The 15674-nt window shown below is 31.8% G+C and overlaps 1 protein-coding gene across 2 annotated transcripts in view; it reads left to right on the forward strand.

Moving 5' to 3' along the window:
• Positions 1 to 15674, forward strand: part of LOC137406014 (ATP-dependent RNA helicase DHX58-like) — a 64042-nt gene that overhangs the window by 25713 nt on the left and 22655 nt on the right. The window contains exons 2-6 of one of the 2 annotated variants that reach the window (XM_068092522.1): positions 9685 to 9734; positions 9836 to 9898; positions 10211 to 10286; positions 14731 to 14869; positions 14952 to 15110. In XM_068092522.1, the coding sequence (XP_067948623.1) occupies positions 9685 to 9734; positions 9836 to 9898; positions 10211 to 10286; positions 14731 to 14869; positions 14952 to 15110 (487 nt within the window). The remainder of the gene's footprint in view (positions 1 to 9684; positions 9735 to 9835; positions 9899 to 10210; positions 10287 to 14730; positions 14870 to 14951; positions 15111 to 15674) is intronic. The other variant, XM_068092523.1, reaches the window with a different exon arrangement.

The raw sequence follows: 15674 nt of genomic DNA on the forward strand, positions 1-15674 counted from the left end.
TTTCTTTAGAATGCCTCTCAGTTGATATTACTTTCCTTTAGAATGCCTCACAGTTGAAATTACTTTTCTTTAGAATGCCTCTCAACTGAAATTACTTTTCTTTAGAATGCCTCACAGTTGAAATTACTTTCCTTTAGAATGCCTTTTAGTTGAAATTACTTTTCTTTAGAATGCTTCTCAGCTGAAATTACTTTCCTTTGGAATGCCTTTTAGTTGAAATTACTTTCCTTTAGAATGCCTCACAGTTGAAATTACTTTCCTTTGGAATGCCTTTTAGTTGAAATTACTTTCCTTTAGAATGCCTTACAGTTGAAATTACTTTTCTTTAGAATGCCTCTCAGCTGAAATTACTTTCCTTTAGAATGCCTCACAGTTGATATTACTTTCCTTTAGAATGCCTTACAGTTGAAATTACTTTCCTTTAGAATGCCTCTCAACTGTAATTACTTTCCTTTAGAATGCCTCACAGTTGATATTACTTTCCTTTAGAATGCCTCTCAGTTGAAATTACTTTCCTTTAGAATGCCTTTTAGTTGAAATTACTTTCCTTTAGAATGCCTCACAGTTGAAATTACTTTCCTTTAGAATGCCTCTCAGTTGAAATTACTTTCCTTTAAAATGCCTTGCAGTTGAAATTACTTTCCTTTAGAATGCCTCTCAACTGTAATTACTTTCCTTTAGAATGCCTCACAGTTGATATTACTTTCCTTTAGAATGCCTCTCAGTTGAAATTACTTTCCTTTGGAATGCCTCTCAACTGAAATTACTTTCCTTTAGAATGCCTCTCAACTGAAATTACTTTCCTTTAGAATGCCTCACAGTTGAAATTACTTTCCTTTAGAATGCCTTACAGTTGATATTACTTTCCTTTAGAATGCCTTACAGTTGAAATTACTTTTCTTTAGAATGCCTCTCAGCTGAAATTACTTTCCTTTAGAATGCCTTTTAGTTGAAATTACTTTCCTTTAGAATGCCTCACAGTTGAAATTACTTTCCTTTAGAATGCCTTACAGTTGATATTACTTTCCTTTAGAATGCCTTACAGTTGAAATTACTTTTCTTTAGAATGCCTCTCAGCTGAAATTACTTTCCTTTAGAATGCCTTTTAGTTGAAATTACTTTCCTTTAGAATGCCTCACAGTTGAAATTACTTTTCTTTAGAATGCCTCTCAGCTGAAATTACTTTCCTTTAGAATGCCTCACAGTTGATATTACTTTCCTTTAGAATGCCTTACAGTTGAAATTACTTTCCTTTAGAATGCCTCTCAACTGTAATTACTTTCCTTTAGAATGCCTCACAGTTGATATTACTTTCCTTTAGAATGCCTCTCAGTTGAAATTACTTTCCTTTGGAATGCCTTTTAGTTGAAATTACTTTCCTTTAGAATGCCTCACAGTTGAAATTACTTTCCTTTAGAATGCCTCACAGTTGAAATTACTTTCCTTTAAAATGCCTTGCAGTTGAAATTACTTTCCTTTAGAATGCCTCTCAACTGTAATTACTTTCCTTTAGAATGCCTCACAGTTGATGTTACTTTCCTTTAGAATGCCTCTCAGTTGAAATTACTTTCCTTTGGAATGCCTCTCAGCTGAAATTACTTTCCTTTAGAATGCCTCTCAACTGAAATTACTTTCCTTTAGAATGCCTCACAGTTGAAATTACTTTCCTTTAAAATGCCTTGCAGTTGAAATTACTTTCCTTTAGAATGCCTCTCAACTGTAATTACTTTCCTTTAGAATGCCTCACAGTTGATATTACTTTCCTTTAGAATGCCTCTCAGTTGAAATTACTTTCCTTTGGAATGCCTCTCAACTGAAATTACTTTCCTTTAGAATGCCTCTCAACTGAAATTACTTTCCTTTAGAATGCCTTACAGTTGAAATTACTTTTCTTTAGAATGCCTCTCAGCTGAAATTACTTTCCTTTAGAATGCCTCACAGTTGATATTACTTTCCTTTAGAATGCCTTACAGTTGAAATTACTTTCCTTTAGAATGCCTCTCAACTGTACTTACTTTCCTTTAGAATGCCTCACAGTTGATATTACTTTCCTTTAGAATGCCTCTCAGTTGATATTACTTTCCTTTAGAATGCCTTACAGTTGAAATTACTTTTCTTTGGAATGCCTCACAGTTGAAATTACTTTTCTTTAGAATGCCTCTCAGCTGAAATTACTTTCCTTTAGAATGCCTCTCAACTGAAATTACTTTCCTTTGGAATGCCTCTCAGTTGATATTACTTTCCTTTAGAATGCCTTACAGTTGAAATTACTTTTCTTTGGAATGCCTCACAGTTGAAATTACTTTTCTTTAGAATGCCTCTCAGCTGAAATTACTTTCCTTTAGAATGCCTCTCAACTGAAATTACTTTCCTTTGGAATGCCTCTCAGTTGATATTACTTTCCTTTAGAATGCCTTACAGTTGAAATTACTTTCCTTTGGAATGCCTTTTAGTTGAAATTACTTTTCTTTGGAATGCCTCACAGTTGAAATTACTTTCCTTTAGAATGCCTCACAGTTGAAATTACTTTCCTTTGGAATGCCTTTTAGTTGAAATTACTTTCCTTTAGAATGCCTTACAGTTGAAATTACTTTCCTTTGGAATGCCTTTTAGTTGAAATTACTTTTCTTTGGAATGCCTCACAGTTGAAATTACTTTTCTTTAGAATGCCTCTCAGCTGAAATTACTTTCCTTTGGAATGCCTCTCAGTTGATATTACTTTCCTTTAGAATGCCTCACAGTTGAAATTACTTTCCTTTAGAATGCCTTTTAGTTGAAATTACTTTCCTTTAGAATGCCTCACAGTTGATATTACTTTCCTTTAGAATGCCTCACAGTTGAAATTACTTTCCTTTGGAATGCCTTTTAGTTGGAATTACTTTCCTTTAAAATGCCTTTTAGTTGAAATTACTTTTCTTTAGAATGCCTCACAGTTGATATTACTTTCCTTTGAAATGCCTCACAGTTGAAATTACTTTCCTTTAGAATGCCTCTCAGCTGAAATTACTTTCCTTTGGAATGCCTTTTAGTTGACATTACTTTCCTTTAGAATGCCTCACAGTTGAAATTACTTTCCTTTGGAATGCCTTTTAGTTGAAATTACTTTCCTTTAGAATGCCTTACAGTTGAAATTACTTTTCTTTAGAATGCCTTTTAGTTGAAATTACTTTCCTTTAGAATGCCTCACAGTTGAAATTACTTTCCTTTGGAATGCCTTTTAGTTGAAATTACTTTCCTTTAGAATGCCTCACAGTTGATATTACTTTCCTTTAAAATGCCTCACAGTTGAAATTACTTTCCTTTAGAATGCCTCTCAGCTGAAATTACTTTCCTTTGGAATGCCTTTTAGTTGAAATTACTTTCCTTTAGAATGCCTCACAGTTGAAATTACTTTCCTTTGGAATGCCTTTTAGTTGAAATTACTTTCCTTTAGAATGCCTTACAGTTGAAATTACTTTTTTTTAGAATGCCTTTTAGTTGAAATTACTTTCCTTTAGAATGCCTCACAGTTGATATTACTTTCCTTTAAAATGCCTCACAGTTGAAATTACTTTCCTTTAGAATGCCTCTCAGCTGAAATTACTTTCCTTTGGAATGCCTTTTAGTTGAAATTACTTTCCTTTAGAATGCCTCACAGTTGAAATTACTTTCCTTTGGAATGCCTTTTAGTTGAAATTACTTTCCTTTAGAATGCCTTACAGTTGAAATTACTTTTCTTTAGAATGCCTTTTAGTTGAAATTACTTTCCTTTAGAATGCCTCACAGTTGAAATTACTTTCCTTTGGAATGCCTTTTAGTTGGAATTACTTTCCTTTAGAATGCCTCACAGTTGAAATTACTTTCCTTTAGAATGCCTCACAGTTGATATTACTTTCCTTTAGAATGCCTTTTAGTTGAAATTACTTTCCTTTAGAATGCCTCTCAGTTGAAATTACTTTTCTTTAGAATGCCTCTCAGCTGAAATTACTTTCCTTTAGAATGCCTCACAGTTGAAATTACTTTCCTTTAGAATGCCTCACAGTTGATATTACTTTCCTTTAGAATGCCTTTTAGTTGAAATTACTTTCCTTTAGAATGCCTCTCAACTGTAATTACTTTCCTTTAGAATGCCTCACAGTTGAAATTACTTTTCTTTAGAATGCCTCTCAGCTGAAATTACTTTCCTTTGGAATGCCTCTCAACTGAAATTACTTTCCTTTAGAATGCCTCTCAACTGAAATTACTTTCCTTTAGAATGCCTCTCAACTGAAATTACTTTCCTTTAGAATGCCTTACAGTTGAAATTACTTTCCTTTAGAATGCCTTACAGTTGAAATTACTTTCCTTTAGAATGCCTCACAGTTGAAATTACTTTCCTTTAGAATGCCTCACAGTTGAAATTACTTTCCTTTAGAATGCCTCTCAGCTGAAATTACTTTCCTTTAGAATGCCTCTCAACTGAAATTACTTTCCTTTAGAATGCCTCTCAACTGAAATTACTTTTCTTTAGAATGCCTCTCAGTTGATATTACTTTCCTTTAGAATGCCTCACAGTTGAAATTACTTTTCTTTAGAATGCCTCTCAACTGAAATTACTTTTCTTTAGAATGCCTCACAGTTGAAATTACTTTCCTTTAGAATGCCTTTTAGTTGAAATTACTTTTCTTTAGAATGCCTCTCAGCTGAAATTACTTTCCTTTGGAATGCCTTTTAGTTGGAATTACTTTCCTTTAGAATGCCTCACAGTTGAAATTACTTTCCTTTGGAATGCCTTTTAGTTGAAATTACTTTCCTTTAGAATGCCTCACAGTTGAAATTACTTTCCTTTGGAATGCCTTTTAGTTGGAATTACTTTCCTTTTGAATGCCTCACAGTTGAAATTACTTTCCTTTAGAATGCCTTACAGTTGATATTACTTTCCTTTAGAATGCCTTACAGTTGAAATTACTTTCCTTTGGAATGCCTCACAGTTGAAATTACTTTTCTTTAGAATGCCTCTCAGCTGAAATTACTTTCCTTTAGAATGCCTCTCAACTGAAATTACTTTCCTTTAGAATGCCTTACAGTTGAAATTACTTTTCTTTAGAATGCCTTTTAGTTGAAATTACTTTCCTTTAGAATGCCTCACAGTTGAAATTACTTTCCTTTGGAATGCCTTTTAGTTGGAATTACTTTCCTTTAGAATGCCTCACAGTTGAAATTACTTTCCTTTAGAATGCCTCACAGTTGAAATTACTTTTCTTTGGAATGCCTCACAGTTGAAATTACTTTTCTTTAGAATGCCTCTCAGCTGAAATTACTTTTCTTTAGAATGCCTTTTAGTTGAAATTACTTTCCTTTAGAATGCCTTTTAGTTGAAATTACTTTCCTTTAGAATGCCTTACAGTTGAAATTACTTTTCTTTAGAATGCCTTTTAGTTGAAATTACTTTCCTTTAGAATGCCTTTTAGTTGAAATTACTTTCCTTTAGAATGCCTTACAGTTGAAATTACTTTTCTTTAGAATGCCTTTTAGTTGAAATTACTTTCCTTTAGAATGCCTCACAGTTGAAATTACTTTCCTTTGGAATGCCTTTTAGTTGGAATTACTTTCCTTTAGAATGCCTCACAGTTGAAATTACTTTCCTTTAGAATGCCTTACAGTTGAAATTACTTTCCTTTAAAATGCCTTGCAGTTGAAATTACTTTCCCTTAGAATGCCTCACAGTTGAAATTACTTTCCTTTAGAATGCCTTTTAGTTGAAATTACTTTCCTTTAGAATGCCTTACAGTTGAAATTACTTTCCTTTAAAATGCCTTGCAGTTGAAATTACTTTCCTTTAGAATGCCTCACAGTTGAAATTACTTTCCTTTAAAATGCCTTGCAGTTGAAATTACTTTCCTTTAGAATGCCTCTCAACTGTAATTACTTTCCTTTAGAATGCCTCACAGTTGATATTACTTTCCTTTAGAATGCCTCTCAGTTGAAATTACTTTCCTTTGGATTGCCTCTCAACTGAAATTACTTTCCTTTAGAATGCCTCTCAACTGAAATTACTTTCCTTTAGAATGCCTTACAGTTGAAATTACTTTTCTTTACAATGCCTCTCAGCTGAAATTACTTTCCTTTAGAATGATTCACAGTTGATATTACTTTCCTTTAGAATGCCTTACAGTTGAAATTACTTTCCTTTAGAATGCCTCTCAACTGTAATTACTTTCCTTTAGAATGCCTCACAGTTGATATTACTTTCCTTTAGAATGCCTCTCAGTTGAAATTACTTTCCTTTGTAATGCCTTTTAGTTGAAATTACTTTCCTTTAGAATGCCTCACAGTTGAAATTACTTTCCTTTAGAATGCCTCACAGTTGAAATTACTTTCCTTTAAAATGCCTTGCAGTTGAAATTACTTTCCTTTAGAATGCCTCTCAACTGTAATTACTTTCCTTTAGAATGCCTCACAGTTGATATTACTTTCCTTTAGAATGCCTCTCAGTTGAAATTACTTTCCTTTGGAATGCCTCTCAACTGAAATTACTTTCCTTTAGAATGCCTCTCAACTGAAATTACTTTCCTTTAGAATGCCTCACAGTTGAAATTACTTTCCTTTAGAATGCCTTACAGTTGATATTACTTTCCTTTAGAATGCCTTACAGTTGAAATTACTTTTCTTTAGAATGCCTCTCAGCTGAAATTACTTTCCTTTAGAATGCCTTTTAGTTGAAATTACTTTCCTTTAGAATGCCTCACAGTTGATATTACTTTCCTTTAGAATGCCTCACAGTTGAAATTACTTTCCTTTGGAATGCCTTTTAGTTGAAATTACTTTCCTTTAGAATGCCTTACAGTTGAAATTACTTTCCTTTAGAATGCCTTACAGTTGAAATTACTTTCCTTTAAAATGCCTTGCAGTTGAAATTACTTTCCTTTAGAATGCCTCACAGTTGAAATTACTTTCCTTTAGAATGCCTCACAGTTGAAATTACTTTCCTTTAGAATGCCTTACAGTTGAAATTACTTTCCTTTAAAATGCCTTGCAGTTGAAATTACTTTCCTTTAGAATGCCTCTCAACTGTAATTACTTTCCTTTAGAATGCCTCACAGTTGATATTACTTTCCTTTAGAATGCCTCTCAGTTGAAATTACTTTCCTTTGGAATGCCTTTTAGTTGAAATTACTTTCCTTTAGAATGCCTCACAGTTGAAATTACTTTCCTTTAGAATGCCTCACAGTTGAAATTACTTTCCTTTAAAATGCCTTGCAGTTGAAATTACTTTCCTTTAGAATGCCTCTCAACTGTAATTACTTTCCTTTAGAATGCCTCACAGTTGATATTACTTTCCTTTAGAATGCCTCTCAGTTGAAATTACTTTCCTTTGGAATGCCTCTCAACTGAAATTACTTTCCTTTAGAATGCCTCTCAACTGAAATTACTTTCCTTTAGAATGCCTCTCAACTGAAATTACTTTCCTTTAGAATGCCTCTCAACTGAAATTACTTTTCTTTGGAATGCCTTACAGTTGAAATTACTTTCCTTTAGAATGCCTTACAGTTGAAATTACTTTCCTTTAGAATGCCTCACAGTTGAAATTACTTTTCTTTAGAATGCCTCACAGTTGAAATTACTTTTCTTTAGAATGCCTCTCAGCTGAAATTACTTTCCTTTAGAATGCCTCTCAGCTGAAATTACTTTCCTTTAGAATGCCTTTTAGTTGAAATTACTTTCCTTTAGAATGCCTCACAGTTGAAATTACTTTCCTTTAAAATGCCTTGCAGTTGAAATTACTTTCCTTTAGAATGCCTCTCAACTGTAATTACTTTCCTTTAGAATGCCTCACAGTTGATATTACTTTCCTTTAGAATGCCTCTCAGTTGAAATTACTTTCCTTTGGAATGCCTTTTAGTTGAAATTACTTTCCTTTAGAATGCCTCACAGTTGAAATTACTTTCCTTTAGAATGCCTCACAGTTGAAATTACTTTCCTTTAGAATGCCTCACAGTTGAAATTACTTTCCTTTAAAATGCCTTGCAGTTGAAATTACTTTCCTTTAGAATGCCTCTCAACTGTAATTACTTTCCTTTAGAATGCCTCACAGTTGATATTACTTTCCTTTAGAATGCCTCTCAGTTGAAATTACTTTCCTTTGGAATGCCTCTCAACTGAAATTACTTTCCTTTAGAATGCCTCTCAACTGAAATTACTTTCCTTTAGAATGCCTCTCAACTGAAATTACTTTCCTTTAGATTGCCTCTCAACTGAAATTACTTTTCTTTGGAATGCCTTACAGTTGAAATTACTTTCCTTTAGAATGCCTTACAGTTGAAATTACTTTCCTTTAGAATGCCTTGCAGTTGAAATTACTTTCCTTTAGAATGCCTTTTAGTTGAAATTACTTTCCTTTAGAATGCCTCACAGTTGAAATTACTTTCCTTTAGAATGCCTCACAGTTGAAATTACTTTTCTTTAGAATGCCTCACAGTTGAAATTACTTTTCTTTAGAATGCCTCTCAGCTGAAATTACTTTCCTTTAGAATGCCTTTTAGTTGAAATTACTTTCCTTTAAAATGCCTCACAGTTGAAATTACTTTCCTTTAGAATGCCTCTCAGCTGAAATTACTTTCCTTTAGAATGCCTTTTAGTTGAAATTACTTTCCTTTAGAATGCCTCACAGTTGATATTACTTTCCTTTAGAATGCCTCACAGTTGAAATTACTTTCCTTTGGAATGCCTTTTAGTTGAAATTACTTTCCTTTAGAATGCCTTACAGTTGAAATTACTTTCCTTTAGAATGCCTTACAGTTGAAATTACTTTCCTTTAAAATGCCTTGCAGTTGAAATTACTTTCCTTTAGAATGCCTCACAGTTGAAATTACTTTCCTTTAGAATGCCTCACAGTTGAAATTACTTTCCTTTAGAATGCCTTACAGTTGAAATTACTTTCTTTTAAAATGCCTTGCAGTTGAAATTACTTTCCTTTAGAATGCCTCTCAACTGTAATTACTTTCCTTTAGAATGCCTCACAGTTGATATTACTTTCCTTTAGAATGCCTCTCAGTTGAAATTACTTTCCTTTAGAATGCCTCTCAACTGAAATTACTTTCCTTTAGAATGCCTCACAGTTGATATTATTTTCCTTTGGAATGCCTTACAGTCGAAATTACTTTCCTTTAGAATGCCTTACAGTTGAAATTACTTTCCTTTAGAATGCCTCTCAGTTGAAATTACTTTCCTTTAGAATGCCTTACAGTTGAAATTACTTTCCTTTAGAATGCCTCTCAACTGTAATTACTTTCCTTTAGAATGCCTCTCAGCTGAAATTACTTTCCTTTAGAAGGCCTCTCAGCTGAAATTACTTTCCTTTAAAATGCCTCTCAGCTTAAATTATTTTCCAACAAGTTTGCAAAGCACCCTTTTTTTACAATTAGCATTATTTATGTTACGTAAAATATTCTTACTTTAATGCATCTCAGACAAGCTTTGAAGGAGCATAAATATGTCTGTTAGAAAGAGATGCAAATCAATTTTTTCGGTAACGTCAAGTGTCATACTCAATAAACCTTTTAGCTCATTGGCTCATTAAAACACAATTTTAGAGGTTGAAGTTATTGCATCGCTGCTCTTCTGCTGCAACTATATTTTCCACAATTCATCAAACTAATTACACATGGTTATGAAGGCTTGTATAATCTAGGACCAATGTTTGATAGTTTATGGTTTTTTTAACAGGAGATGAGAAAAGTAGCTGAGCTTGTGCGTAAACATGAAGAACTCATCAAGTGAGTATTGTCTCCACATGTCTATTCTAAAACCATGATTGTGTCAGATGTTGGCTCCAAAAGACCTGAATTAATAAAAACGTTGCATTTAATTGTTTTAGGCTTCCAAGAAAATACAAAGAGCAGACCAATGCTGCTTTAAGTTATAAAAATCAAGTCAAAAAGTAAGTATAGCTATATATGTATGATATGATGTACGCATGTGATGTTAGTATACTACACATGTGTGCCATTACTATTTCTACAAAGAAGAGCTCCTTATTTGGCTTGTCATTTGTTTAGAAGCACTAGGCTCTATTTAGAGACATTAGACTCTATATAACCACACTAGGCTCTATATAGCCACACTAGACACTATATAGCGACAGTAGGCTCTATCTACAAACACTATGATCTATCTAGAGATATGAGAGAAACAAGGATTCACTCTGTTCTCAAAACTGAACCTAGAACATCTTAAGAAACAATTGTTTTAGGCTTGGGAAGGAAATGACGATGCTGGCGGCTGGCAGAGGCATTGCTGGCCAGGAAAACACTTTTCAAGCTCTACAGGTAATAATGCGTTGTATATGGTTTTTTAAGATATTTTGTCATCTATAGCATTGATATAAAAAGCTCTATCACATAACTTGTTATCTATAGCATTGACATAAAAAGCTGTATTACATAACTTGTTATCTATAGCATTGATATAAAAAGCTCTATTACATAACTTGTCATCTATAGCATTGACATAAAAAGCTCTATCACATAACTTGTCATCTATAGCATTGACATAAAAAGCTCTATTACATAACTTGTTATCTATAGCATTGATATAAAAAGCTCTATTACATAACTTGTCATCTATAGCACTGACATAAAAAGCTCTATTACATAACTTGTTATCTATAGCATTGATATAAAAAGCTCTATTACATAACTTGTTATCTATAGCATTGATATAAAAAGCTCTTTTACATAACTTGTCATCTATAGCACTGACATAAAAAGCTCTATTACATAACTTGTTATCTATAGCATTGATATAAAATGCTCTATCACATAACTTGTCATCTATAGCATTGACATAAAAAGCTCTATCACATAACTTGTCATCTATAGCATTGATATAAAAAGCTCTATTACATAACTTGTTATCTATAGCATTGATATAAAAAGCTCTATCGCATAACTTGTCATCTATAGCATTGATATAAAAAGCTCTATCACATAACTTGTTATCTATAGCATTGACATAAAAAGCTCTATTACATAACTTGTTATCTATAGCGTTGATATAAAAAGCTCTTTTACATAACTTGTCATCTATAGCACTGACATAAAAAGCTGTATTACATAACTTGTTATCTATAGCATTGATATAAAAAGCTCTATCGCATAACTTGTCATCTATAGCATTGATATAAAAAGCTCTATCACATAACTTGTTATCTATAGCATTGACATAAAAAGCTCTTTTACATAACTTGTTATCTATAGCATTGATATAAAAAGCTCTATTACATAACTTGTCATCTATAGCATTGACATAAAAAGCTCTATCACATAACTTGTCATCTATAGCATTGATATAAAAAGCTCTATTACATAACTTGTTATCTATAGCATTGATATAAAAAGCTCTATCGCATAACTTGTCATCTATAGCATTGATATAAAAAGCTCTATCACATAACTTGTTATCTATAGCATTGATATAAAAAGCTCTATTACATAACTTGTCATCTATAGCACTGACATAAAAAGCTCTATTACATAACTTGTCATCTATAGCACTGACATAAAAAGCTCTATTACATAACTTGTTATCTATAGCATTGATATAAAAAGCTCTATTACATAACTTGTCATCTATAGCACTGACATAAAAAGCTCTATTACATAACTTGTTATCTATAGCATTGATATAAAAAGCTCTTTTACATAACTTGTCATCTATAGCACTGACATAAAAAGCTGTATTACATAACTTGTTATCTATAGCATTGATATAAAAAGCTCTATTACATAACTTGTCATCTATAGCATTGACATAAAAAGCTCTATCACATAACTTGTCATCTATAGCATTGATATAAAAAGCTCTATTACATAACTTGTTATCTATAGCATTGATATAAAAAGCTCTATCGCATAACTTGTCATCTATAGCATTGATATAAAAAGCTCTATTACATAACTTGTCATCTATAGCACTGACATAAAAAGCTCTATTACATAACTTGTTATCTATAGCATTGATATAAAAAGCTCTTTTACATAACTTGTCATCTATAGCACTGACATAAAAAGCTGTATTACATAACTTGTTATCTATAGCATTGATATAAAAAGCTCTATTACATAACTTGTCATCTATAGCATTGACATAAAAAGCTCTATCACATAACTTGTCATCTATAGCATTGATATAAAAAGCTCTATTACATAACTTGTTATCTATAGCATTGATATAAAAAGCTCTATCGCATAACTTGTCATCTATAGCATTGACATAAAAAGCTCTTTTACATAACTTGTTATCTATAGCATTGATATAAAAAGCTCTATTACATAACTTGTTATCTATAGCATTGATATAAAAAGCTCTATTACATAACTTGTTATCTATAGCATTGATATAAAAAGCTCTATTACATAACTTGTCATCTATAGCACTGACATAAAAAGCTCTATTACATAACTTGTTATCTATAGCATTGATATAAAATGCTTTATCACATAACTTGTTATCTATAGCATTGATATAAAAAGCTCTATTACATAACTTGTTATCTATAGCATTGATATAAAAAGCTCTATTACATAACTTGTCATCTATAGCACTGACATAAAAAGCTCTATTACATAACTTTTCATCTATAGCATTGATATAAAAAGCTCTATTACATAACTTGTTATCTATAGCATTGATATAAAAAGCTCTTTTACATAACTTGTTATCTATAGCATTGACATAAAAAGCTCTATTACATAACTTGTTATCTATAGCATTGATATAAAAAGCTCTATTACATAACTTGTCATCTATAGCACTGACATAAAAAGCTCTATTACATAACTTGTCATCTATAGCACTGATATAAAAAGCTCTATTACATAACTTGTTATCTATAGCATTGATATAAAAAGCTCTATTACATAACTTGTCATCTATAGCACTGACATAAAAAGCTTTATTACATAACTTGTTATCTATAGCATTGATATAAAAAGCTCTATTACATAACTTGTCATCTATAGCACTGACATAAAAAGCTCTATTACATAACTTTTCATCTATAGCATTGATATAAAAAGCTCTATTACATAACTTGTTATCTATAGCATTGATATAAAAAGCTCTATTACATAACTTGTCATCTATAGCACTGACATAAAAAGCTCTATTACATAACTTTTCATCTATAGCATTGATATAAAAAGCTTTATCACATAACTTGTCATCTATAGCATTGATATAAAAAGCTCTATTACATAACTTGTTATCTATAGCATTGATATAAAAAGCTCTTTTACATAACTTGTTATCTATAGCATTGATATAAAAAGCTCTATTACATAACTTGTCATCTATAGCACTGACATAAAAAGCTCTATTACATAACTTTTCATCTATAGCATTGATATAAAAAGCTCTATTACATAACTTGTTATCTATAGCATTGATATAAAAAGCTCTTTTACATAACTTGTCATCTATAGCACTGACATAAAAAGCTCTATTACATAACTTTTCATCTATAGCATTGATATAAAAAGCTCTATTACATAACTTGTTATCTATAGCATTGATATAAAAAGCTCTATCGCATAACTTGTCATCTATAGCATTGATATAAAATGCTTTATCACATAACTTGTTATCTATAGCATTGACATAAAAAGCTCTTTTACATAACTTGTTATCTATAGCACTGACATAAAAAGCTCTATTACATAACTTGTCATCTATAGCGTTGATATAAAAAGCTCTTTTACATAACTTGTCATTTATAGCATTGATATAAAATGCTTTATCACATAACTTGTCATCTATGGCATTGATATAAAAGGCTCTATTACATAACTTGTTATCTATAGCATTGATATAAAAAGCTCTATTACATAACTTGTCATCTATAGCGTTGATATAAAAAGCTCTTTTACATAACTTGTCATCTATAGCATTGATATAAAATGCTTTATCACATAACTTGTCATCTATAGCATTGATATAAAAAGCTCTATTACATAACTTGTCATCTATGGCATTGAAATAAAAGGCTCTATTACATAACTTGTTATCTATAGCATTGATATAAAAAGCTCTATTACATAACTTGTCATCTATAGCGTTGATATAAAAAGCTCTTTTACATAACTTGTCATCTATAGCATTGATATAAAATGCTTTATCACATAACTTGTCATCTATAGCATTGATATAAAAAGCTCTATTACATAACTTGTCATCTATAGCGTTGATATAAAAAGCTCTATCACATAACTTGTCATCTATAGCATTGATATAAAAAGCTCTATTACATAACTTGTCATCTATAGCATTGATATAAAAAGCTCTATTACATAACTTGTCATCTATAGCGTTGATATAAAAAGCTCTATCACATAACTTGTCATCTATAGCATTGATATAAAAAGCTCTATTACATAACTTGTCATCTATAGCGTTGATATAAAAAGCTCTATCACATAACTTGTCATCTATAGCATTGATATAAAAAGCTCTATCACATAACTTGTCATCTATGGCATTGATATAAAAAGCTCCATTGCATAACTTGTCATCTATAGCAGTAACATAAAAGGCTCCATGATATAACTTTGGTAGATAAAATAATTCCTTGTGGCTTCATATTTTCAAATACATTGGCCTAAAGCAACTAGCATAGTGTGTAGGAGTTGCATGAACTGTACAGGTAGTGAAGGTGCCTTATTAAGACCACTGTTACTCACTGTTACTATTAGTGATCTGTTATCTTCATCGTAGCATGGAAATAGCAGCCTCTCAACATGCCTAGTTACGGTAAGTGAATCTGAGCAGGTGGAAGGTACCGATCTGTCAAATGGTGAAGTACTACCATTTTCTGCCGAATATATTCCTCCAGCAAGGATTTACACTCCACTGGGTAAGTTTCTAATATCTTTGGCTGTTTTTTCAGTTCTTAACTATGGGACCGTGTCATTAATAATTAGTTTCGTGTTATCTAGATGGAGCTAAGGAGTTGCGTTTGAGGGACTATCAAGAAGAGCTATCTCAGAAGTCACTCAGAGGGGAAAATGACATTATCCTTCTGCCCACTGGTACAGGAAAAACATACATAGCAATCCAGGTCATCGTAGAGCATCTCTATAAGTACGTTGTGACAGGTGAGGCTGTTACATCCCTGTACAACCAAAGATATCAATTTTCATTGTTTATACTACATATACTACTATATATTATATATACCGTATATGTTTAACTTAACAGTTTTTATACCTCATATACTACTATATATTATATATACCGTATATGTTTAACTTAACAGTTTTTATCAATTGCTGATATTAGCAGTATCAGAGTTTACCGGAGATTAGAGTCAACTTGTTCATTCGGAAGATAAGATGTCACCCTCTACATATTATTATTATAGTGTAGTGAAATTAGTGTGTATCTCTACCACAGTAAAGTTAGTCAGGTCCATTCAGCGAATAAAACACTCCTGTATTGCAGCCCATAGTTTCATATTAATTTATGCAAATGTTTAAAGAAATATACCTGTAGTTTAATTGCCTGATTGCATGATCTCAGATCAGCCTGCATCAGGGGAAACATTTACATGTAGCATGATGCCATATGATGCCATATGCCATTGTGTATGTAGCATGATGCCATATGCTATTTACATGTAGCATGATGCCATATGATGCCATATGCCATTGTGTATGTAG

The sequence above is a fragment of the Watersipora subatra genome, chromosome 10, assembly GCF_963576615.1.
Source record: "Watersipora subatra chromosome 10, tzWatSuba1.1, whole genome shotgun sequence".
NCBI lineage: Eukaryota > Metazoa > Bryozoa > Gymnolaemata > Cheilostomatida > Watersiporidae > Watersipora > Watersipora subatra.